The sequence below is a fragment of the Gavia stellata genome, chromosome 2, assembly GCF_030936135.1.
Source record: "Gavia stellata isolate bGavSte3 chromosome 2, bGavSte3.hap2, whole genome shotgun sequence".
NCBI lineage: Eukaryota > Metazoa > Chordata > Aves > Gaviiformes > Gaviidae > Gavia > Gavia stellata.
Window position 1 is genome coordinate 35,267,001 of NC_082595.1, and position 13,012 is coordinate 35,280,012.

Here is a 13,012-nt window from a genome sequence, read left to right on the forward strand (position 1 = left end):
GGCTGTGAGCAGAGCATTCTTTCTGAAACTGCCAGTGTAATCTGTTCCCTGTATGGGTGTGTGTCTCAGGCACATTTGCCTTGCAGCCTCTAAAAAGGGGATGCTTTCTGTCACCAGGTCATGTTCCTAACTGCAGAGGTACTGTGATTTACCTCCTTTGCTTACAGTTGAATGTTTCGGTCAGCTACATCCTTAACGATGGGGCAGCCACCTGTGCCTGATAGTACAGTCAGTCCTCTGTTTGAAGCCTGTGTCAAAGTTTCTGTACTTAAAGTTGGTTTGCAGTAGATGTGTGGGCATTGTGGAGTGTGAGGATGGGCTGGTAGGTATATTCAGAAATGAGAAAATCATCAGTCCACTGAAGATCTGGTTCTGCCTCTCAATTTTTGTGGAATCTCTTAGAGAACCACTGTGGATAAAAGGACTGAGTAATCTAGATGCTGATGTGCCAAGGTATTTAATGACCATAACTCCTGATATATGTGGACTGTTAGGTGCCATGACTTTGCAAGGTGTTCTGGTGCTGAAGTGTCTGATGCTGGCTGTCACAGTGTGTCCTCGAGGTTTACACAAGACCAGTCGGAGGTATATAAACAGAGTTTCATTTGGAACACTCTTGTTTGCAGCCAGGAACAACTGGTATGTGTCACATTTTTCATGTTGCTTTTTAGTAAGCTGACTGTCCAATATTATAATCTTCATCAATTATTTCCACACATTAAATCAGAGATTCATTACATAATACAGTCTTAAGATGATGCTCTAGGGCCTCAAGTGGCTGAGTCCCCACAACTTAGTGTGAATTATCATTCTCACTTGAGCTGTGGTAAATCGTCATGCCTACTCGGAGTTGGGGTATTTAACTTCCTTTCATTTCAGGGAATTGGGTGTCTGACTTGTTTAGAGAATTTTGGAAATCCTAGTGCATGTATCGCTGTCTGAAAACTTTTCTAAGTCTGGCATAGTATCTTTAATATTGTACCTGCTACTAGGGAGAGTTAAAATTTTGCATGTGTTGAAATGCCAGTGTAAGAATACTGAACTTCGCAACATGTCTTGGATTTTTTTTTTTTTTTTTGTACAACAGCCAAAAAGATAAATTTTGGTTTGTGGGTTTTTTTTTGTATAATTCCTGTGGATTATAATTATCAGTCATTATAAATCTTTTTATAGTAAAACTGTCTAGTTTAGAAATTCAGATGGTACTGTCATTATCTTTCATAGGGAGCTATCTATAATTTTGTAGTTACATATTCTCTTCCTTTACACTCACTGAAGTTATAATAATTTTTTTTCTAACAGCCTCCTCTTTGCAAGCAAAATGTTTCACTTGTGGTGGTGATACTGGTAAATAGTTCAATCTTCTCTTGGTTTCAATCTGTTTATTGTGTTAATATAACGTGTTATTTTTCAAATAATCCAAAGTCCTGAATTATATGCACATCATTATTCTGTAACACTCAACACACAGTCACTGAGAGCTTGATTATGATTACAAACAAATCAGCTGAAATATCCTAAAAGTAAAAAGGCTTAATTTGTAAATTTTATTCTGTCACTTTTTCTTCTTCAGTATTATCCAGATTAATTTGAACATTTTCTCAGTTTTCAATCTCCAGGGTAAAATAAGTAAAACACATCTCTAATACAAATGTACGTATGCTGTAGTTACAGTAGGGTTTCTTCAGAGGGATTGAAATGATTCCCCTGACGTAAATGTGTTTCACACCAGATCACTACACCCTCCCATGTGGTAACCTATCATCTCAAGCTCTAATGATCCCTTACCCTTGTTGACGTTAGCAAGCTTTTCCTCTGGGGCATTTTCTTTTGTTTCTTTTGTCAGCTGGTCTAAAGAGAAGAAAACTGCTCAGTCTTGATTTTTCTGCAGATGTTGAGGATTTTACTGCAAAGTTCAGTAACGTGACATTTGTTTTCAATGTAGTCAGAGACACAGAAAAAAGAAAATCAGGCAGGCTGCAAAGCTCCTTTTTCTACTTTAGATTCTCTATAGCAGGTTAACACTGGAATCTGAAAATTTTAAACAACTTCATAAGAGTGTGATAGCTTACAGTTTTATTACATGCAGATGTTTTTCCCTAAAAAAATCCTATCTCTTTCTAAACAGAAAGAGGTGAGAATGAAGTAAACAAAAAGGTAGGGATGAGAACAAATTAGAAAGAATTAAGGGGAAAAAGTGTAGTAAAAACGTTGGTATCTGACACTCTTTTTCCCCAAGGTAAGCGTAAGATTACATTTTTCCCAACAAGTGTAAGATTATTATATTCTCTTGCTGTCACTGAGCCATGTGCAATATTTCCTGCTCCAGAAGCTGAAAACCTGCTGAAATTTCTTGGCCTGTTTGGGCCAACAAACCTTTGAAGCCTCAGCCCATGCCAGGGATGGGAATTTCATGGCACTGAGCTGTGTGCACTCCGTGATCCCATCCCTTGCCTTGTAGGGCTGAAAGTGGAGGATGGGCTGTATACAGATGTTGGGGAAGGAGGAGGAGGAAGTTACTTTCCTTAAAATCCTCCAGACAGCTTATCGGTCAGGAAGAGGTATTCATGGACTGGCAATGAACAAGCAAAATCCAAGAGGTCCAGCAGGGTCCAAAGATTATGCATAATAATATATGTTTTTAAAATATCCAAATGTCTTGCAACGGGCAAGATGCGCTGTGGCCTTCTCGGGTTGTTGGAGCTTTGTAGGACCTGCTTTGAGTACCATTCTCTTTTAATGTTCTTCTTCAGCCCTGGGTCACTATACATAACAGGAATGCCGTGACATTTAATACGTAAAAGCATTTCTGTTTTCCAGTGCATGCTGTAGCAGTTCTATTGATTTCAATGGAATTGCTTAAGGTATATGTCTGAGTAGTATTTGAGCCAACAGCAATGTAATTTTTTTCTTCTCATTGAAAACACTTGCTGAACACAACAAAACTTCAACTTTTGTTCAGTATATTTGAAACACATTCAAAAGTGAAGGAACAGCTCTATTCAGTAGTGAGAGAACAGCATAGTAGTGTTAATGCTGTTTCTGAAATACATCAATGGCAGTAAACTGTAAGGATACCTTATACTCGACAACAAGCAGGATTCTGGGCCCCACAAACATGAGAAAATCAAGTTTGCTTTAACAAGAGTGATACTGAAATTGTATTACTACTGGATGAGAGACTTCCTTCACCAAACATGTTTGCAAGACCTGTAATCAATTTTAAGAAAGTTGCCTACAACAGCTAGTGCAGTGAATGACAAACAGAATTGAGTCTCAGGCAAGAAAAAGTGGTAGATGCAGGCAAAAAGGTGTAGCTGTAAACTGGTAAGTATGAAAAAAGTTGTAAGTTGTTATAACTCTTCAGCCCATTGTCTAGTGGCTGTATTCCGGTAATAAACAATGATGATTGCACCTCGTTGACTGATAAGATAGATGAGCTAACCAATTTAACACTCTCTTCATTCAACAGTCATGTTGAATAGGATATGAAGTCATAGGCTAATTACCATAAAACACAATTGCAGACTTTCTTGGTGAAGTACATTCACTGCTGGAAGCTATTAAGTTTCTTCCTGGTGGTCAGAGACCAGGTTCCAACATGATTTTTGCTGAGGTGTATTCAACTTGAGAGACTTTTACTAATTTTATGAAACATTTAGCTGATGTAGGGAAGATATCATTCCACAAGTTCAGAGGCACATCCATCATCCAGCTATTTAAACAGAAGTGAGAAGGTATGTCTATGTTAATTATAAGCAATTTTCTTGATCATAATTTTGTGGAAATACCCTGCTTAGATTAGCCTAAATTGTCACATCAGGTATACAGTTGAGAATTTTGTTTATGGATACGGACAGTGTGGAGGTACTATCAGTATGCTTTGTGCTGCTAAGCAATTTCAGAAACAAGAGCAAGATCTGTATGCCTTTCTGTTCTCACAAGGGCTGGTGATACTTTCAGAGGGTCCCTTTTGGAAATTTTCTGACCAGAATAGGTTGTCTTGCAAAATTGCTCCAAATCACAGAATCACAGAATCACTAAGGTTGGAAAAGGCCTGTAAGATCATCAAGTCCAACCATCAACCCAACACCACCATGCCCGCTAAACCACGTCCCACAATGCCTCATCCACACGTTCCTTGAACACCTCCAGGGAGGGTGACTCCACCACCTCCCTGGGCAGCCTGTTCCAATGCTTCACCACTCTCTCAGGAAAGAAATTTTTCCTAATATCCAGTCTGAACCTCCCCTGGTGCAACTTGAGGCCATTTCCTCTTGTCCTGTCACTCGTCACTTGGGAGAAGAGACCAACACCCACCTCTCTGCAACCCCCTTTCAGGTAATTGTAGAGAGCGATAAGGTCTCCCCTCAGCCTCCTCTTCTCCAGGCTGAACAACCCCAGTTCCCTCAGCCGCTCCTCATAAGCCTTGTGCTCCAGACCCCTCACCAGCTTTGTTGCCCTTCTCTGGGCACACTCCAGCACCTCAATGTCCTTCTTGTAGTGAGGGGCCCAAAACTGAACACAGTATTCGAGGTGCAGCCTCACCAGCGCTGAGTACAGGGGCACAATCACTTCCCTGGTCCTGCTGGCCACACTATTTCTGATACAGGCCAGGATGCTGTTGGCCTTCTTGGCCACCTGGGCACACTGCTGGCTCATCTTCAGACGGCTGTCGACCAGCACCCCCAGGTCCTTTTCTGCGGGGCAGCTTTCCAGCCACTCGTCCCCAAACCTCTAGCATTGCATGGGCCAAAGTGCAGGACCCGGCACTTGGCCTTGTTGAACCTCATCCAATTGGCCTCAGCCCATCGATCCAGCCTGTCCAGATCCCTCTGCAGAGCCTTCCTACCCTCAAGCAGATCAACACTCCCGCCCAGTTTGGTGTCGTCTGCAAACTTGCTGAGGGAGCACTCAATCCCCTCAGCCAGATCATCGATAAAGATATTAAACAGCACCGGCCCCAAAACTGAGCCCTGGGGGACTCCGCTTGTGACCGGGCCACCAAATGGATTTCACTCCATTCACCACAACTCTCTGGGCTCGGCCATCCAGCCAGTTTTTTACCCAGCGAAGAGTGCATCTGTCTAAGCCACGAGTCGCCAGCTTCTCCAGGAGAATACTGTGGGGAACAATGTTGAAGGCTTTACTAAAGTCCAGGTAGACAACATCAACAGCCTTTCCCTCACCCACTAGGCAGGTCACCTGGTCATAGAAGGAGATCAGGTTGGTCAAGCAGGACCTGCCTTTCATGAACCCGTGCTGGCTGGGCCTGATCCCTTGGGTGTCCTGCACGTGCCCTGTGAGCGCCCTCAAGATGAACCTCTCCATAATCTTCCCTGGCACCGAGGTCAGGCTGACAGGCCTGTAGTTCCCCGGATCCTCCTTCCGACCCTTCTTGTAGATGGGCATCACGTTGGCAAGCCTCCAGTCATCCAGGACCTCCCCTGTTAACCAGGACTGTTGATAAATGATGGAGAGTGATTTGGCAAGCTCCTCTGCCAGCTCCCTCAGCACCCTTGGGTGGATGTCATCAGGCCCCATAGACTTGTGAATGTCTAGGTGGTGTAGCAGGTTGTTAACTGCTTCTTCCTGGATTGTGGGGAAATGTTTCATCAGTTTTGTGAGAGCTAAGACTATAGAAAACAATGAGCTTCCAAACATTTAGGTGTCTCTAATGAAGCCAGATGAACTGTTTCCTGACTCCTATTTTGTGTACTGCCCTGTTCGCTTATGTGCAAAGGAGTGTATAAAAATTGTAGGACACCTGGCAGACAACATGTTTCTCTGCTTCCTGTCTGCAATGAAGTCTTGGTCAGGACTTATTTATTTTCTGATCCATGTTACTTTGTTGTTTAAGAAGAGGAAGAACTGAGCATCCTTTCTCGGGAGCTTTTAAAAATGTGAATCTTACTGTTGATGTAAAAAAGCTAGAATTCATGTTTTGTCCTGCTTCAAGGAAAGAAACCTCGTGTGCCACCAGGGGTAAATACTAATGAATATTCCCTTTCACTGTCTAAGTCTATGTCTAAACAAACTGTGTAAGTTTGTTTTCTCTGAAGTAACATTACAAGTGCTTCTGAACTGTGAAATAAATCCAGACAGTTGCAAGTCAGGAGAGTTGTTCAGGTGCTCTCAGTGAGTTTGTGCATTAAGAAGCAAGAAGATTTTTGAATGACGGCTTTAGCATTTCTGTTGCATATGTATGATTAGTTACCACTTTAGGAAACTCACCCTCAGCTAAGGTGTCTTTGAAAGATCTTACAAATTCAGTGGAGGCACAAGCTGCCAGATGCAAGGTGTCTAAAATAAGGATGCAGAGTGTCTCAAACAAGGATGTAAACTGACCAACTCATCTAATTGATGCCATTCTACCACAGAAATAAATTAAACCTGGTAAACTTTGTCATGGTGGTGAGATCAGTCTTTAACCAATCTATGCTTATTGATGTGGAATTTCTATTGATGTGTGGGTGTATGACCCTTCTCAAGGGAAAAAAAGCAGCAAAGATATTTATGCTGGTGTAATCGCATTCCAAACAACTTTTGTCTTATTAGCTAAAGAAAAGGAGCCTAAAGCACGTTTTGAAAAAAAAAATTATTAGGTCAATCTGACATCTGCTGTGTGGGAAAACATTCCTTGGGAAAATGTGGCTGTATAGCTATCGGGGATGTCATAAACAGAATTAATCCTAAGCATTTCTTTGCTGTCTTCAACAACAATGGTGAACCAGCAGTAGTATTTAAGTATACAGAACAAAGAAAGAACAGCGTAAAACCAGGGAGAAAGTGCAATATTGTTTTTCCAGAAGAGTTCCTGTGATAAAACTAACTAGGCGTTCGAATTACTGCTTCCTTGATAAATGCATCAGAGTATCATATCTGAGATGTTGAAAGCTTGCTTTGCATTAAAGTTTTCTTTGCGGCTACTTAGCATCTTGCAATTGTTGGAAGATCATTCACCTTTGTTTTTTTTTTTTTTAAAAAAAAAAAGCTTGCGTAGAAATACAAGTATGAAATGAGAATTTTTTTTTAATGTGCAGAATAAAATCTGAATTTTTCCTATTAAATGAACTATTACACAATTTAACACCCCTTCACACACCCCCAAAAAAGGAGAACCCCAAACCAAACTAAACCTGGCCTTCTTTATACTGTTCCATATGCCAAACCTTGCCTCCTTTATACTGTTCCAAATGCCAAACCTTCTGTGGAGTTTTTTTTCCTGTTTGTTCCCTTTCTTGTTTTCTGCTTCTTCCAATCTTGCTTGTCGTGGTTTAGTATGGAAGCTTTCCCAGATGGATGCTGTCTTTAATTAGCATACCAATTATTATGCATGGCTGTAGTGTGCTGTGCAGTTGTTAATTAGAATTGTACAGGTAGTAAAGCTGAGGTATTAAAGTCTGTTAAATTGTAATTTTGTTCTTAAAACCCAAATCTTATTGCACAACTCTTCTCATTCTTCCATGCCTCCTCCTGATGTCACTAACCTCTGAAGAGAGCTTTTTAAATAGTAATGTTTGCAAAGTTGTCAAGATAAAACAGAGTGTAAGTTTATTCTTGTGGTCTAGGATAGTTACCTGGTTGTGGAAGTTTAGAAAGTGAACCATTTTCTGCACATTTAGTGGGCTGAACCAGCTCACTGTGGGGTAGAACATATATGATTGCTGGTGCAAGGGTTTTGGACTGCAAATGTGGTGTACAGAGGCAGGGAAGCCCTTGAAATTTAGTTCTGTTCCCCACAGTTTCCTGTTTTGCCAGTTGTGGTATCAGTGCGTGTTTATGCTCAAATTAACAGGACGTTAACATAACGGAGTTTATAGCATCAGCTAAACCAGGGGGTTCTGCTAGATTACTGATACGTGCCTAGTGCTTCTGGAGGACAAAATTACCTCTTGCTCGGGTCGTGTGCTCTTCTCAGCTGCTCCCATCGCACTGCTGCTGACTACCTACCTCACTGTGCATCAGGCCACATCGAGAATCATGGTGTTAAAAATGCAACTTGCAACATCCTCGAGTGAGCAGTACAGCCAAGTTAATGTATGCATGTATAGTAATTTCTCTTCTAGAGTTCATCGCTTTATTTTTGAAACTGTTGAGAACAATGTTGGCACATTCGGAGTGCCAGATCGAAATCATACATGTTTCTTATAATAGTCTCTGTGTTAATAATTATGTCAGGTATCACAAAAAATTAACACAATCCTCCTAAATTCTGTGAACGGCAATTTTGCCAACAAATGGGATTGAGAGGGTGATACTTATTTATGTATCATGCTTGATTGTATTTGATGTCTAAAGAAAAAGTGAACCCCAACTGAAGAGTTTCAAGTAGCTGGAGCATTTGTATTATCTCTTTCACAAACACTTGCTTTCTCCCAGGGTGTTTATTTCCCTCAGTGCAGACACTAATAAGACACTTTCCCCTATCTGTCTGTTTTCCCATGCAATATGCCATAATAAATGGGTACCTTTATATTCAAGCACAGAATTTTTTGGTGACATCTAACTCTATAGCAAGCTGCGATTTAGTAATGTACTTAATGCCTCTGGATTTATTTTAATGGTTAATCTGTTTCTTTAAAAGCTTCATATTTTACAGGGTTGGAACTTGATTTACGAACAAGAGATTGGTGTGCTTGTGCCTTTTAAACAAAGAGAATTCATGGCTTTTAAATAAACAGGAGTATGCAAATTGAGGGTATTTTTCATCAGCCCCTTTAACTTTCATACATTAACTAATTCTGTATTTTGGCGATTAAAATAGTTCACGGGAAAAGCTGCTGTTCCAATGATTTTCCCTGTATTTAGTTCACAGAAGCTAAGCTGTAAGGGAAGTACCGTACTCTGTGCTATGGATAAAACCACAGCAAACTGTTGCCAGCACCGAGGTGTACGTGCATCCTATCGCTCGATGCGTACCTGGGCCTTGAAGCTGCATCTCCAGAGAAGCAATTTGATTCACTCCAGCTTCATGGGGTCACGTTTCTTCCTTTACTCTTGGGGCAAAAAAAAGGCGTCTTGTTAGGCCTTTGGTTTCTTTTAATATGGAAAATTATTTTCTAGCTCATTGTGTAGTAATTTAACTTGTGTCTAGATTTATTAACAGAGTATGTGATGCTATTTTTTCCCTTCTCCCCCTCATTTTTTGCTTTCCTCCTTCCCCTAAAAATATCTTCCATTTTTCCCCCCAGTTCATAATCCCTGAATTGCAAACGTTATCTGCGGAGTTCTAATACCAAACTTCCCAAACTCTTTGTCCATCTTTCTTCTGAAAAAATGGCATATTGATTATATATTTTTTATTCTGAAAAAGTATTGTCTGTAATAATTGTTCCATAAAACTTATATTTATTGCATATCACAGGAGTTATTTTTTCCTTCCTGATCTGTTAGCATATTTCTTTTAATTTCTTCACAGAAAGAAATCAAAAGTTTTTTGATGTAATGACCATCTGTCCATTTTCATGTCTTATACCCAGCAAAATGGACCCAGACCTGGATGGGGGCTTCATATGTTACTTTTATACAACTTCTTAATAAAAGAATGGTTCATTTGTTATAAATAAATATAAATATTATAAATAAAGCAATTATTCTTTATAATAAATAAAGGAATTAAAAATGAATTGCAAGGCAGGAGTGACAGCTGTGTATCTCATGTTACACAAATTAAAGCACTGTATTATATATGTGTGGGTTGATGGCATTTGTAATATCTTGCTCAGACTATGAAATTGCATTGTCAAGAATCTCAAAGAATAGGAAGTCATTAATTGCTCTTTCTGATGTTGGAGCATTGGAATGGTAGCTCAAATAGAGACTATGTAGACTTCTATACTGTGTAGTAAGATTTAGATTTGGTGCATTTAATCTATCCTCTGTCTATCATTGGAAACTGCAGTGGCACTTCTGTCTCGCAATGGTGTGAAAGCCATAGGATTGTGATGGTTGTCATTTATACTAGATATGTTACAATAAATTAATTTTGTTCCAGTGGAGGGAGATCACTAGTATGATTTACCCTTGCTGTTCAGCATATGCGTACATGATTTGGGTAAGAGGATGCAGGGTTGAAGTTAATTTGAAATATGACAATTTTTTTATTATTATTTTTAGCGTATCAAGTTATTCAGGGTGCTAAAAGTACTGAGTAACTGAGAGATAAAACAGCTGACAAAGTTAATACTGATAAATGCTGAGTGCTTTACATGGGGGAAGATGTTTCTAATTTTACATATACAGTAGTGGGCTCTTAATTAGTTGTTAGCACTCTGGAGAGAGATATTGGTATTACGAAATATAAATGTTTGAAAATGTTAGCCCAATGTTTAGTAACCATCAAGAAACAGGTAAATTGTTAGGAACTATTCCTTTCAAATAGAGAGCAGACCCCTGAATCATTCCTGTGTCATTCTGTAAGTCCCTGTTGTGTTTTCCTGAGCTGCAGTATTGCCCGTAGTTCTGGACTTCCCATCTGGAAGGATACAGTGGAATTAGAGGGGGTAGGAACAGTGACAGCGACCAGCAGTGCTGAGTGGCTTTCTTGGCACCAGCAGCAAACCAGGACAGACCTCTCAAGCCAGGAAAGGTTTTGATATGGGGTGTGAAGCAGAGAAGGGCTTGTTTGAGAGATCCACGGAGCCTCTGATTCTACAAATAAGGTGAATAGAGGGCATGAGATGAAATTTGTAATGTGCAGATTCAAAATGAAATAGAGATAGTTTTTCTCGTAATATATATTTAAAACATGGAACTCAAGGAATGTTGTGAATGCTGAAAGATAGTGGCTCAGGTTTAACAAACAAACAAACAACACCCCTTCTACGCCCCGAAAGTGTGAGGAAGAAAACCCCATCCTAGTCTTTTAAACAGAAAAATATCACCACTGATGCAAGAAATGTTTGATACATTGGTTACTGAAAACTGAGAGTATACTCCAGGGAATGCGTCATTGTGTCATTACTCCGTTTTCTGTTGTTCACATCTTCTGTTGCTCACTGTCAGAAATCAGGTAGTAGGGGAGATGGATTTTGAGTCTAGCTTTGTCTGTTCTTGTAACCGGTATGTAGATTCACCTGATCAAGGAGGATAACATCACTGAATATTGCAGAGTATGTGTTATACATTGCATTGCAAACAACAGAACTACCTTAAACAGCTCAATTAAGATTATGTCCATGTTCTGCATGTGTAAATTACGGGTCTATCATTTGATTGGGGGCAAGAGAAGACTACTATTCACTCATAGTTGTGAAATATATTATTTTACTTGGTATCACTCAATTTTGAGGATAAATCTGTATGATTATAGAGTTTTTTCAGTGGAAATTGGGTCTTGAATCTGTTCTCTAGAAAATGTTTTTTTCTAGCTTTATTGTTTGAAAGTTCATCTTAAATGGCAAGATATAAAGAACCTTTGCTTATGATAACATTGAAATATTTGTAAATGTGCCCTTCTCAAGGGGCACCTTGAGATCTTTCTTTCACGTGGGGATGATTTTGGAGAACATGTAGTGTATCTGCTGTTAAGCAGCCTAGGTGATACTGTCTGTATCTGACAGAGATATCTGAAAATCCGCTAAATAGAGAGGTATCAAAATATGTGTAAATTAAGGGCCACAAATCTAAACATGGTCTTTCTCTGTGAGATTAATTCTATTTGGTGACTTAAAATTAATTTCCAAAGCATAGTAATTTGATTCCTAGTATCAAATAAAAGATTACAAGTAGTTCCCTTCATGTTTTCAGAAACAGCTAACCAACTGGAGGTTTGTAAGGGTGTGTTTAAGCTGCTTTTGGTGGGGTTGAACTGGAAGTTGGAAACTCTTCCTGTGGCAGATGCGGTCTTGCCGTATTACTGCTTTCCCTTTGTTTTCAGAAATACTACTCAATGTTTTAGCTAGTGCTCTGGTATTTTACCTGCATTTATATTTACATATTTAAATTACAAAAAATACATGAGAGTCTGTTTGCATTTGAAAGGACAAAACATTACAGTGTGTGTGTGTGTGTATATATATATATATATATATATAAAAACCCCAACCTTGTAATCTATGTGCTTTTAATGTGTTGTGCCAGATCGTATCAGTGACACTCCTCTATTCTTATGGTCGCAAGGCTTTTTTTCCACATCCAAAGAAGTCAACAGGAATAGCATCTTTGATCTTCAGAATAGAAAGTCTAAGTCTACTCTCTAACTCGCTCGTGTATGTAGGACGTTGGTGGCATATATTTGGCAGCAAAGGGCCTTTACTTCTCAGACTGTGCAATATTAACAATTGCCCTACTGAATTGGAATATGAACGTAGGAGAATGATATAGCACTTATTGGTTTAGCTGGCCTGTGAACTGACTTACAGAATATAGGAAATTTTGTATTCTTACTAAGTCAGGACAGAACTCTTGAATACTTTGTCCTAATTTTAATTCATTTTCAGATTTAGAAGTTTAAAAGATTGTAAATGCACACCAGTCTTAGGATATTTCAATTACTTTACTAAACCATGTTAGAAAAATTTTGTACAAAGGTGCAAAAGTTGTTTGAAGTGTGGTATCTTGTTCTTCATTCAGTCTAGAAACTTCCCTGAGTGCCTAATTGTTTGTTTTGTTTCCTCTTAGATGAATCAACTCCTAAAGAAGTCAGCAGGGTAAGTGCTACTCTCTATCCCCTCTAAAAAGAAGTGTAGTCTCTGAGGCCCACTGTTCACTTGAGATGATTTTTGTGCAGTCTCTGATCAAGATTTGACTCAATTCCCTGGACATAGTGGATCTCCAGAGGAAAAAAAAAACAAAACAAACTGGTGTACTGACTGACTAGAGAACAGTTAATAGGGCAAATAAATATTAAGAACACTGGATTGGCTGTAAATAAATTAAAAGGCATTTTGCATTAACAAATTTAGAGTTCTCATAGTGCTATTTTTGTGATCCAGTTTTAAAAAGGTACTTCATGGAAACCAGGAAAATCATGGGACTTTGAGCTTAGGCGTAACAGCAGACTATTTAA

At 39.3% G+C, this 13,012-nt stretch overlaps 1 protein-coding gene across 1 annotated transcript in view; it reads left to right on the plus strand.

The window, feature by feature from the left end:
• Positions 1–13,012, plus strand: part of PDE10A (phosphodiesterase 10A) — a 188,064-nt gene that overhangs the window by 99,736 nt on the left and 75,316 nt on the right. The window contains exon 3 of the mRNA XM_059835550.1: positions 12,625–12,653. Within this exon, the coding sequence (XP_059691533.1) occupies positions 12,625–12,653 (29 nt within the window). The remainder of the gene's footprint in view (positions 1–12,624; positions 12,654–13,012) is intronic.